Source organism: Coregonus clupeaformis, chromosome 29, assembly GCF_020615455.1.
Source record: "Coregonus clupeaformis isolate EN_2021a chromosome 29, ASM2061545v1, whole genome shotgun sequence".
Lineage (NCBI taxonomy): Eukaryota > Metazoa > Chordata > Actinopteri > Salmoniformes > Salmonidae > Coregonus > Coregonus clupeaformis.
The window spans coordinates 19,754,986-19,771,215 of NC_059220.1; the positions used below are offsets into that span (position 1 = coordinate 19,754,986).

General features: G+C 42.2%; 2 protein-coding genes across 5 annotated transcripts; one reads left to right on the plus strand and one right to left on the minus strand.

Annotated features, from left to right (window-relative positions):
• Positions 1–4,563: 4,563 nt before the first annotated feature.
• LOC121544792 (protein YIPF5) lies at positions 4,564–7,971 on the minus strand. Of its 4 annotated transcripts, none has more exons than XM_041854942.2 (6): positions 7,779–7,971; positions 6,181–6,304; positions 5,807–5,958; positions 5,483–5,628; positions 5,131–5,312; positions 4,564–4,983 (listed from the first exon to the last, which is right to left on the minus strand). In XM_041854942.2, exons 2-6 carry the CDS (start codon positions 6,300–6,302, stop codon positions 4,821–4,823), a joined length of 765 nt encoding a protein of 254 aa, XP_041710876.1. In that variant the 5' UTR covers positions 6,303–6,304; positions 7,779–7,971; the 3' UTR covers positions 4,564–4,820. The 4 variants fall into 4 exon arrangements, with proteins under 4 accessions (XP_041710876.1, XP_041710875.1, XP_041710874.1 ...); XM_041854941.1 differs by lacking the exon at positions 7,779–7,971 and adding an exon at positions 7,525–7,612; XM_041854940.1 differs by lacking the exon at positions 7,779–7,971 and adding an exon at positions 6,796–6,882.
• lamtor3 (late endosomal/lysosomal adaptor, MAPK and MTOR activator 3) lies at positions 7,622–11,252 on the plus strand. Its single transcript, XM_041854944.1, has 7 exons — positions 7,622–7,713; positions 7,989–8,029; positions 8,168–8,202; positions 8,853–8,911; positions 9,023–9,156; positions 10,768–10,831; positions 10,934–11,252. Exons 2-7 carry the CDS (start codon positions 8,021–8,023, stop codon positions 11,005–11,007), a joined length of 375 nt encoding a protein of 124 aa, XP_041710878.1. The 5' UTR covers positions 7,622–7,713; positions 7,989–8,020; the 3' UTR covers positions 11,008–11,252.
• Positions 11,253–16,230: the final 4,978 nt, after the last annotated feature.

The window sequence follows — 16,230 nt, forward strand, 5'->3', positions numbered from 1 at the left end:
TTGAGAATGATACAAATACACATTTTCACAAAGTCTGCTTCCTCAGTTTTGATGATGGCAAGTTGCATATACTCCAGAATGTCATGAAGAGTGATCAGATGAATTGCAAAGTCCCTCTTTGCCATGAAAATGAACTTAATCCCCCAAAAACATTTCCACTGCATTTCAGCCCTGCCACAAAAGGACCAGCTGCCATCATGTCAGTGATTATCTCCTTAACACAGGTGAGAGTGTTGACGAGGACAAGGCTGGAGATCACTCTGTCATGCTGATTGAGTTAGAATAACAGACTGGAAGCTTTAAAAGGAGGGTGGTGCTTGAAATCATTGTTCTTCCTCTGTTAACCATGGTTACCTGCAAGGAAACACGTGACGTCATCATTGCTTTGCACAAAAAGGGCTTCACAGGCAAGGATATTGCTGCTAGTAAGGTTGCACCTAAATCAACAATTTTTCGGATCATCAAGAACTTCAAGGAGAGAGGTTCAATTGTTGTGAAGAAGGCGTCAGGGCGCCCAAGAAAGTCCAGCAAGCGGCAGGACCGTCTCCTAAAGTTGATTCAGCTGCGGGATCGGGGCACCACCAGTGCAGAGCTTGCTCAGGAATGGCAGCAGGCAGGTGTGAGTGCATCTGCACGCACAGTGAGGCAAAGACTTTTGGAGGATGGCCTGGTGTCAAGAAGGGCAGCAAAGAAGCCACTTCTCTCCAGGAAAAACATCAGGGACAGACTGATATTCTGCAAAAGGGACAGGGATTGGACTGCTGAGGACTGGGGTAAAGTCATTTTTTCTGATGAATCCCCTTTCCGATTGTTTGGGGCATCCAGAAAACACCTTGTCCGGAGAAGACAAGGTGAGTGCTACCATCAGTCCTGTGTCATGCCAACAGTAAAGCATCCTGAGACCATTCATGTGTGGGGTTGCTTCTCAGCCAAGGGAGTGGGCTCACTCACAATTTTGCCTAAGAACACAGCCATGAATAAAGAATGGTACCAACACACATCCTCAGAGAGAAACTTCTCCCAACCATCTAAGAACAGTTTGGTGACGACCAATGCCTTTTCCAGTATGATGGCGCACCTTGCCATAAGGCAAAAGTGATAACTAAGTGGCTCGGGGAACAAAACATCGAAATTTTGGGTCCATGGCCAGGAAACTCACCAGACCTTAATCCCATTGAGAACTTGTGGTCAATCCTCAAGAGGCGGGTGGACAAACAAAAACCCACAAATTCGGACAAACTCCAAGCATTGATTATGCAAGAATGGGCTGCCATCAGTCAGGATGTGGCCCAGAAGTTAATTGACAGCATGCCAGGGTGGATTGCAGAGGTCTTGAAAAAGAAGGGTCAACACTGCAAATATTGACTCTTTGCATAAACTTAATGTAATTGTCAATAAAAGCATTTGACACTTATGGAATGCTTGTAATTATACTTCAGTATACCATAGTAACATCTGACAAAAATATCTCATTACACTGAAGCAGCGAACTTTGTGAAGACCAATACGCCTGTAGGGGTCGTAGAGCAAAACAGAGAGAGTCTCATCTTTCCATAGAGGGGTCATACCATTCGGATGCTTCAGACGTTTTTGTGAGAAGAACGATTTTCGGGATGTCTCCTGGTCTGACAAACACAGATTAACAATATTATTCCTCATAGGTATCCTAGCGGGCCTGTGTTTACTTCCTGGAGACTGAAAGCAGTATGAAACTTCAATGTTGACATGTGGACTGTATCAAAAGGGGACTAATGAAGAATATATTTAAAAAATAGTTTAAGTAATATTCCCCTTTAATAACAATTTAACTTTCTAGTCACACTTTTTAAATTAAGTGTTCCTATTTAATACCTATGTAATTACAGGGTAATTACAGTGAAGGTACACATTGTTACAGTACTTAAAACAGCCTTTATCTGTTTCTTTCTCGTCCTGCTGTCTTGAAGGGTAACCTGCGTGGCAGCTGACCTCTTCTGAAAAACCCATGGGGAAAAGATGTTGGGAACTGAGACTGGGTGTACTGACTATGCTGGAAATAGAACACAACCTTTGGTCTTCAATATTTGTTGTATATGTATTTACATCAGGGGTTGTCATATTAGGCCCAGTGTCTCAATTACTCCCACTTGTCCCTTATGCTTGATGGCCTAAATGGTTAAAATAATAGTAAATAACCAATGCAATAGTAAAACCAATACAGTAGAGATCTAAACCCTACAGTAAAACAGACTAATCCACTAAATACAGCATTATTCCTGAGGCTGTGTGAATCAGCTATGCCAACCCGTTTTGGAAATGTGTTATTGAATGGATACAAATCTTTAAAGTCCTACAAATCTGTTTTTGATCAGTAAAAAAGAAAAAGACACTTTAACTATTTTGCATATTAGACTTTACCAAGGAAAAGTGTTTATCAGAATCGATGCGTCATATTTCTTTGCTGATTTTTAAAATACTTTAAAAGTTTAAATGTTTTTGTAAGTGGGCTGCTTTGTGAGTATAAATTGGACGTAATAATTTAAGACTGTGTTCTTGAAAGAACAATTCATTCTTTATGTAGAAAAACCATACTTAAAGCTGGAATCCGTAGCAGTGAAACTGCCACGTTCGTTTGCGATTTTACAACAAAGATGTTAATTCAAACAACAAACACTTTTTCCCTCGGACATCATTGCACTTGTGATAGAACAGCAGAGTATGTATTATGATTTTTTTTACCAAGATGCTGGATGCTTCTCTCCTCGATTCATAAACAAAACAAAAACCATAACAAATGTGCCTGGTGCGACCAGTGGCGCTGTTTCACCTAATGCGGATTCCAGCTTTAAGGGTTTCTTGCGCTATTGTATTTAGAAGAATCATGTAGGTTTGTAAGGTTATCTATACATTAATAATTATAGCTATTTTTCAATACACTACATATAACCTCCCGAGTGGCGCAGTGGTTTAAGGCACTGCATCGCAGTGCTAGCTGTGCCACTAGAGATCCTGGTTCGATTCCAGGCTCTGTCATAGCCGGCCGCGACCGGGAGACCCATGGGGCGGCGCACAATTGGCCCAGCGTCGTCCAGGGTAGGGATGTAGCTCAGTTGGTAGAGCATGGCGTTTGCAACGCCAGGGTTGTGGGTTCGATTCCCACGGGGGGCCAGTATGAAAAAAATTAAAATAAATAATGTATGCACTAACTGTAAGTCTCTCTGGCTAAGAGCATCTGCTAAATGACTAAAATGTATATACAAAGGTATGTGGACACTCCTTCAAATTAGTGGATTTGGCTATTTCAGCCACACCCTTTGCTGACAGTTGTATAAAATCGAGCACACAGCCATGCAATCTCCATAGACAAACATTGGCAATAGAATGGCCCGTACTGAAGAGCTCAGTGACTTTCAACGTGGCACCGTCATAGGATGCCACCTTTCCAACAAGTCAGTTCGTCAAATTTCTGTCCTGCTAGAGCTGCCCCGGTCAACTGTAAGTGCTGTTATTGTGAAGTGGAAAAGTCTAGGAGCAACAATGGCTCAGCCACGAAGTCGTAGGCCACACAAGCTCACAGAACGGGACCGCCGAGTGCAGAAGCGGTAAAATCGCCTGTCCTCGGTTGCAACACTCACTACCGAGTTCCAAACTGCCTCTGGAAGCAATGTCAGCACAATAACTGTTTGTCGGGAGCTTCATAAAATGGGTTTCCATGGCCGAGCAGCCGCACACTAGCCTAAGATCACCATGCGTAATGCCAAGCGTCGGCTGGAGTGGTGTAAAGCTTGCGCGCCATTGGACTCTGGAGCAGTTCTCTGGAGTGGGTTTGGCGGATGCCAGGAGAACGCTACCTGCCCCAATGCATAGTGCCAACTGTAAAGTTTGTTGGAGGAGGAATAATGGTCTGGGGCTGATATTCATGGTTCGGGCTAGGCCCCTTAGTTCCAGTTAAGGGAAATCTTAATGCTACAGAATACAATTACATTCTAGACGAATCTGTGCTTCCAACTTTGTGGCAACAGTTTGGGTAAGGCCTTTTCCTGTTTCAGCATGACAATGTCCCTGTGCACAAAGCGAGGTCCGTACAGAAATGGTTTGTCGAGATCGGTGTGGAAGAACTTGACTAGCCTGCACAGAGCCCTGACCTCAACCCCATCAAACACCTCTGTGATGAATTGGAACGCCGACTGCGAGCCAGGCCTAATGGCCCAACATCAGTGCCCGACCTCACTAATGCTCTTGTGGCTGAATGGAAGCAAGTCCCTGCAGCAATGTTCCAACATCTAGTAGAAAGCCTTCCCAGAAGAGTGGAGGCTGTTATAGCAGCAAAGGGGGACCAACTCCATATTAATGCCCATGATTTTGGAATGAGATGTTTGACTAGCAGGTGTCCACATACTTTTGGTCATGTAGTGTATGTTTTACTCAATGTATGTTTTCATATCCTGAATATATGCTTTTTTTAAACACAAGATACAGTGGATTACTGTAAAAAAAAAAAAAAAAAAGTTTGATAGCTTTTAAACATGGTCTTCGTTAGTTCCATAATTCAAATTTAAGTCAGTGTTGCCTTTTGACACAATGTAACATTTCAAATTTATTGGCACATTCCAATGGACAAATGTCAACCAATCACACACCCAGATTACATTTTTCACAATGTAAAGTAACCCCAATGAAGAAAACAAGTCCCCATTTCATAAAAAGAAAGGAATACAACAAATAAAACGTTGTATAACTATAACCCATATACCACACTGACACCCATACGGGACACGTAGTGCCTAACGTAGTGCCTCAGAAATGGGATCTCTGTTGACAGTCAGTGACAGTAGTGGGCTTTAGAACACTGTTAGCAAGGCAAAGACTCCATAAAGCAGAGCACAGGGGTACGCTACCAACAGCTGCTGGCCCTCCATAGCCAGGGTGGAAATGAAGATCTTGGAAGCTGAGAAACTGCACCAGCCAATCACCAGCAAGGCCAGGATAGTTCCAACGATCCCTCTGTATAGAAATCAAAAGTCAGATTTGAAAAAATTTACAACAAAGGACATGACAGAAAATAAATCAAGATGAGACAATATCAGTTGTTTTACGCAATATTATTTAGGTAACCTTTTTATTGTTTCTGGACTGGATAGGCCTACTCACTGTAGGGAAAAGATGACTGCAAAAGCAGATAGTGCAACCATGGGGAGGAGGCAGTATCCCAGAACACTGGCTACACAGCCATAGGACACAGTCAGGGAACTCAGCAGGGTCAACAGGGTGTACATCGCCATGCAGCCGATGGCACTGATCCCATAGACATAGCCAAAGTGGGATTTGCCTGCCTACATAAAATGGTAAATGCATTTAGTTACAGTACATGCTTTCAGTACAGTACATGCACATTTACATAGCTACAAATGCTTTTTATTTGAATAGTGTCTTATGATGACTTGGCTGTGAAAATATGAAGCACACACACACACGGACATGAGCTGATCCGGAGGTTCCTCACCATAAGTAAAGTGGCACCCAGAGCAATACAGAACAGAATAGGGCCCGTCAGGTCGGTCTCATTCATGATGCTGCCATCAGCTGGCATCATAGGGTTCAGCACTGTCAACGTCTTCTGCCATATGTGCTCAAAATTAATGCCAAGCTCTGCACAAATAAACAACAGATGAATAAAAACAGATGTGAATATGAGAAGACCCATATACACTTTCACATTGAAATATGTTATTCTTTAATTTGAGTTCTGTTAAAGATTCATCCCCAGATAAAACAATGTGTTGAATAAACCCCCAGTTTAGAGCAGTACTAGTGACTCAGGTCTTACCCTCCAGCAATGGAGACTCTTCTTTATATGATCCGTCTGTTCCAGCTGTGTATTGATATGTCCCAGCAGGCATTGGTGGCTGGAAGGCCTGTCCTGTATAAGGCTGGCCCGTAGAGGGGGCAAACACACCAGGCATGGACACATCTATGCCACTAATAACAAAACACAAATCTTACTGGCTAAATGTATCTACTTTCTTTCCAAAAACGTAGGGGAAGATGAGAGGGATGTGCCCCCATTGTACCCCTCCCTTTCTATGATGACATAATGTAATTTACCTTCTTATTGACACATTCAAATCTTCCCAGTCCAAAAGTTGAATGAATAGTTTTACACCACCACTCAGGAATGCAGAGTTTACCCCATATACTTACTCATCCTCATACTCTGGGTTATGGTCATAGCCATCGCCGTAGTCGTAGGCCACCTGTCCCTGGTCATCGATGTAATACCCTGACTGGTAGAAGTCCTGTTCAAATTGCTGAAAGTCCCCCATTGCTATAGAGTAGGCAGAAATGATTAAGATAAAGATCATGACTGTAACAGTAGAGTGAAGTGAGGGGTATACCACATATCACAAAACTAGTTGTCAACCAAATCACCATTATATAAACTACAAATGATAATACAAATAGCTATTGTGCTTTATCCTTTGGTCAACAGCATATTCACACTACAGCAAGCCAGATATCCTTAAGATTTCACTCAAACTGCTAAGGCAAGATCATATTTAGTAACTGGGATTGCTTATCTCAATAGTATGAGGTCGCATCAGCACATACTTGATTGGATCTGGAGGCCTGTACCAGCCTATTGAAAGTATATTTACAGTCACAGCACCAGTGGCCTAGTAGCAACACTAAATAAACATGCATAAGAAACAGCCAATGTAAATATGTATGCCTTTGATATCAATCAGAGTCTATTCACTTCATTAAAGTACAATCACACCCCACACAGAGCCTTATTGCTAAATTCAGATTTCAAACCTTGAGGTAAATTCTCAGCAAGACCTCTTATTATGTTGTCAAGTAAGAGTTTGGGAAGAAAAGTTGACGCCTGTGTACTATAAATAGTTTTCTATATTTGAACTGGGGGAATGACAAACCCAGAGAAGCAGACTAAGTAGCCCACTATCTATCTAATCTATTTCTTAATTGCTCTCTTTTTATTCTTTTTCATTCTGCTAGGTTTGGTAATAGGTATAATGCACATTACATCCATTTGCAGAAATGCAATGTTTTTGGATACTCGGTGGTACAGAACTGTTTACAGGGCTCTTATTTTGAAGCATTTTCGAACAGCGTAACCCGGATGTTGCTGGCTCAACATGGGTCAAGTCAAACATCTATTATATTGACAAGATAGTTGAGTGACTGCTCTAACAATGGCAATACATGTCCTCAAAGATGGAAGAGTCGGTGCTATCCGGAATCCTTGGGACGTCCCTACCCCATTGAAGTTTATTTTTGAAATGGTTAAAGTTAGGGTTAGGTAAGGGTTATGGGTAGCGACGTTCCAAGGATTGCAGATAGCTCTGACTTGACCAAGATGGAAGGCAGGCGGCGAGATCAGGTGGGACCATTCTAGCCAATTAGAGTGCAGATACTAAGTCGTTTTTATCAAATTTGCCGGAATTTCATTTGCATCCACTTATATTAGTACATTTGTAAGAGCCTAAACATTACGAAACTTCTATTCGATCAAATAAGCCTTACGTAATTCGACACTCTCTCATAGACCTCCAAACAAATAAGGGCATATCGCACGCGGTAAGATTTTGGGCTGAGTAAATCCTCTTGCTTCGCCCCTTCCGCTCTGATCAAGTCAGTCATGTGATTTCTTTGTACTGAAGCTGAGTCAGAAAAGCATCGACGATTTTGTTCCAATTAAAGCAAGAAAATAAGGTAACCATGCATTAGCATTCACCAATACTGTGCATTTTAAAAGTATCCGATAAAGGTAGTCATACCTTGTAGCTAGTGTAAATGCCATTTGGTAAGTAGGTGCGTATTAAAAACAACCAAGTTCAGCTAACTAGCTAACATTACGTAACCTTCCTAAACCCAGTATCAGCTGGAGATGGCTAGCTGTCAACGGAAGCTTGGGAGAGCACAAAAATGCCTGCTGATATTATTTAGTTTTACAGACACCCTTGCCATAATTCAGTTCTCTCTTTTAGTAATTGACGGGGGAATAAAATACATTTCCACCATGGCGGATGTAAGTATTAATTATTTGAACACAATCACTAATTATAACGATCTAACGTTAGCCAGATGAAGTCATAGCCAGTTGCTTCACGAGTGTAGTTAGCTATCTGGTCTGTGTTATTCTAACACATTGACACATTTGTTGCAGGACTTGAAGAGATACTTGTACAAACAACTACCAAGGTATGTTTGTTGTATGATTATGGTGTGTTCATTGTGATTCTTCTGTTGCTGAAACCTAATATTAATTTGACTAACGAATTATGTAATGTGTAGCTGACTAAACTCCACTCCATGGTGAAGGAAGTTTCTGACGAACTCGACCAACTAAGTGGAGCAGAGACCAGGCTTTGTGGAATTCAGCTCCAACTACATCGATTTGCCCAAGGTCAATACTTAAAAATAAATAATGAAACGCTTACCTTGTATTTATGTTTGTCCTCTGTAGTTACGGGCGTGCCTTTGTTTGCTGAAATCCTTACTTTAACATTAAACGTTAATCACATACATCCACAGACTTTGCTCATTACTGTTACTCTAAAATGGCAAATGTGCATGTGCCAATTTGAATCTCAACAAGGAAACAGTCGGTGGTTGCATTTGATTAAAGTTTATTGAGAAAGTATGGAGGACAAACATAGGTACAAGGTAAGCGTTTCATAATTTAAATTTTTTGAAGTATTGACCTTGGGCGCGTCAATGTAGTAGGTACTGAATTCCACAAAGCCTGGTCTCTGCTCCACTCCGTTGGCGTTGATCAGAAACTTCCTTCACCATGGACTGGAGTTTAGTCAGCTATGTCTTGTGCTGCTCTCTTTCTCCTTATCCACCAGTGTTGAAGGTCTTCATGCAATCGTAGTGACAGACAGGGATGGTGTCCCAGTTATCAAAGGTAGGTCTCCTCACAACTGGGTTCTGTTCTAAAAGCTAGGTCATTTAGTTGACCTTCTCTTATCCATGTCCAATGTGTTGTGCTCAGTGTACCTGATATTTTCTCCTTCAGTGGCGAATGATAACGCACCAGAATATGCACTACGGCCAGGCTTCCTCTCCACCTTTGCATTGGCCACCGACCAGGGCAGTAAGCTAGGGCTCTCCAAAAACAAGAGCATCATCTGCTACTATAACACATACCAGGTAAGTTAAATCTAGACCTAACACTACATTGTTGCCTTGGCCTGGGGTGACTTGATAAGTTGAGTCAGGTGTGTTAGTGCTGGGCTAGAACAAGTGTGCATTCCCTGGGGCTCCCCAGGAATGGATTGAGAAACACTGACCTACAGGAAAGTATTCAGACCCCTTGACTTTTTCCACATTTTGTTACGTTACAGCCTTATTCTAAAATGGATTAAATCGTTTCCCCCCTCAATCTACACATAATACCCCATAATGACAAAGTAAAAACAGTTTTTTTGAAATGTTGGCAAATGTATAAAAAAAAAAAAAACTGAAATATTACATTTACATAAGTATTCAGACCCTTTACTCAGTACTTTGTTGAAGCACCTTTGGCAGCGATTAAATAGTATTCTTGGGTATGACTACAATCTTGGTACACCTGTATTTGGGGAGTTTCTCCCATTCTTCTCTGCAGATCTTCTCAAGCTCTGTCAGGTTGGATGGGGAGCGTCGCTGCACAGCTATTTTCAGGTCTCTCCAGAGATGTTAGATCGGGATCCAGTCCGGGCTCTGGCTGGGCCACTCAAGGATATTCAGAGACTTGTCCAAAAGCCACTCCTGCGTTGTCTTGGCTGTGTCCTTAGGGTCGTTGTCCTGATGGAAGGTGAACCATCGCTCAGTCTGAGGTCCTGAGCGCTCTGGAGCAGGTTTTCATCAAGGATCTCTCTGTACTTTGCTCCGTTCATCTTTCCCTCGATCCTGACTAGTCTCCCAGTCCCTGCCGCTGAAAAACATCCCCACAGCATGATGCTGCCGCCATGCTTCACGGTAGGGATGGTGCCAGGTTTCCTCCAGACGTGACGCTCTGCATTCAGGCCAAAGAGTTCAATCTTGGTTTCATCAGATCAGCTTTTTACTGAGGAGTGGCTTCTGTCTGGCCACTCTACCATAAATGCCTGATTGGTGGAGTGCTGCAGAGATGGTTGTCCTTCTGGAAGGTTCTCCCATCTCCACAGAGGAGCTCTGTCAGAGTGACCATTGGGTTCTTTGCCACCTCCCTGACCAAGGTCCTTCTCCCCCGATTGCTCAGTTTGGCCGGGCTGCCAGCTCTAGGAAGAGTTGGTGGTTCCAAACTTCTTCCATTTAAGAATGATGGAGGCCACTGTGTTCTTGGGGACCTTCAAAGCTGCAAATTATTTTGGTACCCTTCCCCAGATCTGTGCCTCGACACAATCCTGTCTCGGAGCTCTACAGACAATTCCTTCGACCTCATGGCTTGTTTCTTTGCTCTGACGTCAACTGTGGGACCTTATATAGACAGGTGTGTGCCTTTCCAAATCATATCCAATCAATTTAATTTACCACAGGTGGATTCCAATCAAGTTGTAGAAACATCAAGGATGAGCAATGGAAACAGGATGCACCTGAGCTCAATTTCGAGTCTTATAGCAAAGGGTCTGAATACTTATGTAAATAAGGTATTTCTGTTCTTTATATTTAATACATTTTAGAGTAAGGCTGTAACTTAACAAAATGTGGAAAAAGTAAAGGGGTCTGAATATTTTCCGAATGCACTGTATGTGCCTTGTTATACTGACAATCTTGTTTGATCGCCTCTCCTTTTGCCAGATTGTGCAGTTTAACCGATTACCATTGGTGATCAGTTTCATTGCAAGCAGTACTGCCAACACAGGTAAGATAAAGATCTCTACTTATCATATCTCCTCTGCATGAATGAGGATGAAAAGTACAGCATTCTGAAGGGTTATCCAAACTTAACTGATGTTGTTTGTAGGTTTGATCATCAGTCTGGAGAAAGAGCTCGTACCACTAATCGAAGAGCTACGGCAGGTAGTGGAGGTTGCATAGGAGTATCACCTTGACAACAAAAGGACTGTTCTGTGGCAGAATCACAAGATTGTGATCAGATCATGAAAAAGGAAACTGACATCTTTTTAATATCTCTATCACACACACAGATGTCAGTCTTGCCGCAACAGAGCCATGTTGTTTGATAGTGTCTTGATGCTGTACTGTTTGTCCTTCATGTTCTAATACTTGAATGTAACCCCTTCCTTACTTGTGTTTTTTGTAATTAAACTGTGTGACTCTTATGTAGCCATTTTCTTAAAATAAATATTCACAGAAAACATAGTATGAGGGTGACATCTTGTTGAGTAAAATGTAAGATCAAGCAAATGTCAACCAGTGAAAGATATCGGTCAATTTAGAAAAAGGAATTCCTGGAGGAACTGAAGTATCACAAAAAAATATATATATATATATATATATATATATATCTACAACATTGGCATTGTGCATGTACCAGAAATTGCATGGTAAACATGGATATTGTTTAGATGTTCAGAGCCCACTTGTCTTTTGTCTTAGGTTACCAGGCAGTCATCTAATCTATGTGGAGCAGAGAGGATCTCTGGCTAACAGGAGTGACAAGCTACCAGTCTTGAGGTTAAGAACTTTTAGTTCATTGTGGGAATATGCCTATTTTGGCTGTCAACATCTGTCAGCTCCTCTTCTCTCCGCTTCATGTTGCCATCTTCCTTTTATCTGTGACTGAAAACGATAAACATTCATTTGTTAGGCTATTTTGCTCTGACTCTACCCCCATTAGTTAAGCATTTGGACTAAGAGGTAGCCAGTTCAAGCTTTGTTTCTCTCACCTTTTAGGTTTGTGATACTTGACCTAAGTCACTGTTGTTATTTTTACATTTACGTCATTTAGCAGACGCTCTTATCCAGAGCGACTTACAGTTAAGAGTGCATAAATTTTTTCATACTTATGATTAACTCGTGTGTGCTTCACTCATAAATTAGCTTGTTATCATACCGATGGAGCGTTAGCCACCAGGTCGCGCTCTGTTCATCCTGTCTGCATGGCGGTGTGAACCTGCACAGACTCGTAGATGGATGGCTCTTCTACACACCATCGATATGGGCATTTAAGGACGATGAGGGTACCTGGGTGAATGGAAGGTCAAGGTTTAGGTGAGGGGTCTCAAGGGTATACCAAAGGGTATATTTCAGTTGAAAATATTAATATACAGCAGGGAAATGGTTAGGTTTAGAGTTTGAATTCAGTAAGGTCTGTAGAACTGGTCTCAAGTTAACCTGTCTCAGTGCCCAGCAGAGGCTGGTTGGCAAAATGGCTGACAAAGTTCTGGAGTGATGCAAACTCATTGAAGCCGAAAGCGTAACCACTGCTTTTCCGTGTCACTGAAATGTTTCACTGAGTCTTTGGCTCTGTATATGAGGACATAAACAATAATGTGGTGAATGGGAATCCATCTGAAATGGGGCATAGAAGAGGGAGGAAGCTTTTTTACTTTTTAAGAGGGAGGGGAGGAGAGAGGGGATGGGTAGGCCCACCTGACAGATGTCGAAGCTGCCAGGACCCTCATGACTGTTTCAGAGGAGATAGCTGCCATCTTTCCATACGCACAAAAAGCTTATTTCGCTCAAATTTTGTGTAGAAATGTGCTTATATCCCTGTTAGTAAGCATTTCTCCTTTGCCAGGATAATCCATCTACCTGACAGGTGTGGCATATCAAGAAGCTGATTAAACAGTATGATCATTACACAGGTGTACCTTGTGCTGTGGACAACACCCTGTCGTTCTCCGCTAACATCAAGGCGGTGACCCGATCCTGCAGGTTCATGCTCTACAACATTCGGAGAGTACGACCCTGCCTTACACAGGAAGCGGCACAGGTCCTAATCCAGGCACTTGTCATCTCCCGTCTGGATTACTGCAACTCGCTGTTGGCTGGGCTCCCTGCCTGTGCCATTAAACCCCTACAACTCATCCAGAATGCCGCAGCCCGTCTGGTGTTCAACCTTCCCAAGTTCTCTCACGTCACCCCGCTCCTCCGCACACTCCACTGGCTTCCAGTTGAAGCTCGCATCTGTTACAAGACCATGGTGCTTGCCTATGGAGCTGTGAGGGGAACGGCACCTCCGTACCTTCAGGCTCTGATCAGTCCCTACACCCAAACGAGGGCATTGCGTTCATCCACCTCTGGCCTGCTGGCTCCCCTTCCTCTGCGGAAGCATAGTTCCCGCTCAGCCCAGTCAAAACTGTTCGCTGCTCTGGCACCCCAATGGTGGAACAAGCTCCCTCACGACGCCAGGACAGCGGAGTCACTCACCACCTTCCGGAGACATTTGAAACCCCACCTCTTTAAGGAATACCTGGGATAGGATAAAGTAATCCCCCCCCAAAAAAAAAATAATAATAATAATAATTTGTAAAGTGGTTATCCCACTGGCTATAGGGTGAATGCACCAATTTGTAAGTCGCTCTGGATAAGAGCGTCTACTAAATGACGTAAATGTAAAAGGCCACTAAAATGGCGTTGTGTGGGCGAGCGGTTTACTGATGTCAATGTTGTGAACAGAGTGCCCCATGGAGGCGGTGGGGTTATGGTATGGGCAGGCATAAGCTACGGACAACGAACACAATTGCATTTTATCGATGGTAATTTGAATGCACAGAGATACCGTGATGAGATCCTGAGGCCCATTGTCGTGCCATTGGCAGAGTGCCCCATGGAGGCGGTGGGGTTATGGTATGGGCAGGCATAAGCTACGAACACAATTGCATTTTATCGATGGTAATTTGAATGCACAGAGATACCGTGATGAGATCCTGAGGCCCATTGTCGTGCCATTCATCTGCCGCCATCACATGTTTCAGCATGATAATGCACGGCCCCATGTCGCAAGGATCTGTACACAATTCCTGAAGCTTAAAATGTCCCAGTTCTTCCATGGCCTGCATACTCAACAGACATGTCACCACCCATTGAGCATGTTTGGGATACTCTGGATCGACGCGTACGACAGCGTGTTCCAGTTCCCGCCAATATCCAGCAACTTCGCACAGCCATTGAAGAGGAGTGGGACAACATTCCACAGGCCACAATCAACAGCTCGATCAACTCTATGCGACAGAGATGTCTTGCGCTGCATGAGGCAAATGGTGGTCACACTAGATACTGGCTGGTTTTCTGATCCACACTCCTATCTTTTTTGCAAAGGTATCTGTGACCAACAGATGCATATCTGTATTCCCATTCATGTGAAATACGTAGATTAGGGCCTAATTTATTTATTTCAATTGACTGATTTCCTTATATGAACTGTAACTCAGTAAAATCTTTGAATGCATGTTGTTTATACAAACACAACAGGTAAAGTTTTGGTCCCATGTTTCATGAGTTGAAATAAAATATCTTAGAAATTGTCCATACAAAAAAAAGCTTATTTCTCTCAAATATATGGCACAAATTTGTTTACATCCCTGTTAGTGAGCATTTCTCCTTTGCCAAGATAATCCATCCACCTCCCACGTGTGGCATATCAAGAAGCTGATAAAACAGCATGATCATTACTCAGGTGCACCTTGTGCTGGGGACAATAAAAGGCCACTCTAAAATGGGCAGTTTTGTCACAACACAATGCCACAGATGTCTCAAGTTCTGAGGGAGCATGCAATTGGCATTCTGACTGCAGGAATGTCCACCAGAGCTGTCGCCGGAGAATTGAATGTTAATTTCTCTATCATAAGCTGCCTCTAACTTCGTTTTAGAGAATTTGGCAGTACATTCAACTGCCCTCACAACCGCAGACCACGTCCGGCTTCTTCACCTGCAGGATCGTCTGAGACCAGCCACCCAGACAGCTGATGAAACGGAGGAGTATTTATGTCTGTAATAAAACCCCTTTGTGGGGAAAACTCATTCTGATTGGCTGGGCCTGGTTCCCAAGTGGGTGGGCCTATGTCCTCCCAGGTCCAAAAATTGATATACCAATCCGAGATTGCCCCTTTTAAATTCAATATTTACAAAAAAATGGGGTAAACAGTTATTATAAATAGGCTAATAACAATACTATGATGCCTAGTGAAGGGATTTCCGACACGCTGACCAAACGGAAATTACCATATGAAGAAGTTCTAAGCAGACACGCCACAACAAAAATGTAATACTGTAGGCCTACTGTAGTAATGTCTGTGCCATAGTCATGTGCCCACTGTGATCTCAACGCGTCCACAGTTTGTAGGATTAAACTGTTCTTTATCCACATTTTAAAAGGGAGGTAGGGGAGGGGAGGGAGCTAGCAGGGTTGACTGAGGCCCATTTACCCTTGTTTAGAATGCTAGGCAAATGAAGTAGTTTCTGTCTTATAATAACCCTAATTATTGTACACAAATTAACATCAGACTTTTAACACTAAACTCAAATAATTAACATGACACAGAAAACGTGAGTTGCTAATGTATTTATACCAATATCTGATACAGTACACACATTTGAAATTAAGTTGATACAAAATGATTTCTAATTATTGCTCTTAAACTTTTCCAATTTGACTATATTCAAATCAGCTGCCTTTGCCATGTTGTACAGGATTTGATATGCAGGATTTTACTGTAAAAATCTATTTTAAAAAATACCTCAGTCTAATGTTACCACATAAAATACTGAGGATTGATCTGTGTGAATTGCATGTGGTAGAGGCTGTTGCATAGAGAAAGAGAAACAGGTCACTTCTCAGTAACAGATATAAATGCCAATGGCATTATCCAGGCAAACTCAAGAGAACATTTGTAAACGCCTACTTCCAGAGGTGGAAAAAGTACCCAATATTAGTATTTGGTTTTAAATATACTCAAGTATTTAAAGTAAATGTAATTGCTAAAATATACTTAAGTATCAAAAGTAAAAGTATAAATCATTTCAAATTCCTTATATTAAGCAAACCACAATGTGTTTAAAAAAAAATTTATGGATAGCCAGGGGCACACTCCAACACTCAGACATAATTTACCAACGAAGCATTTGTGTTTTTGAGTCTGCCAGATCAGAGGCAGTAGGGATGACCAGGGATGTTCTCTTGATAAGTGTGTGAATTGGACCATTTTCCTGTCCTGCTAAGCATTCAAAATGTAATAAGTACTTTTGGGTGTCAGGGAAAATGTATGGAGTAAAAAGTACATTATTTTCTTTAGGAATGTAGTGAAGTAAAAGTTGTGAAAAATATAAATAGTAATGAAACCCCCAAAAAACTAC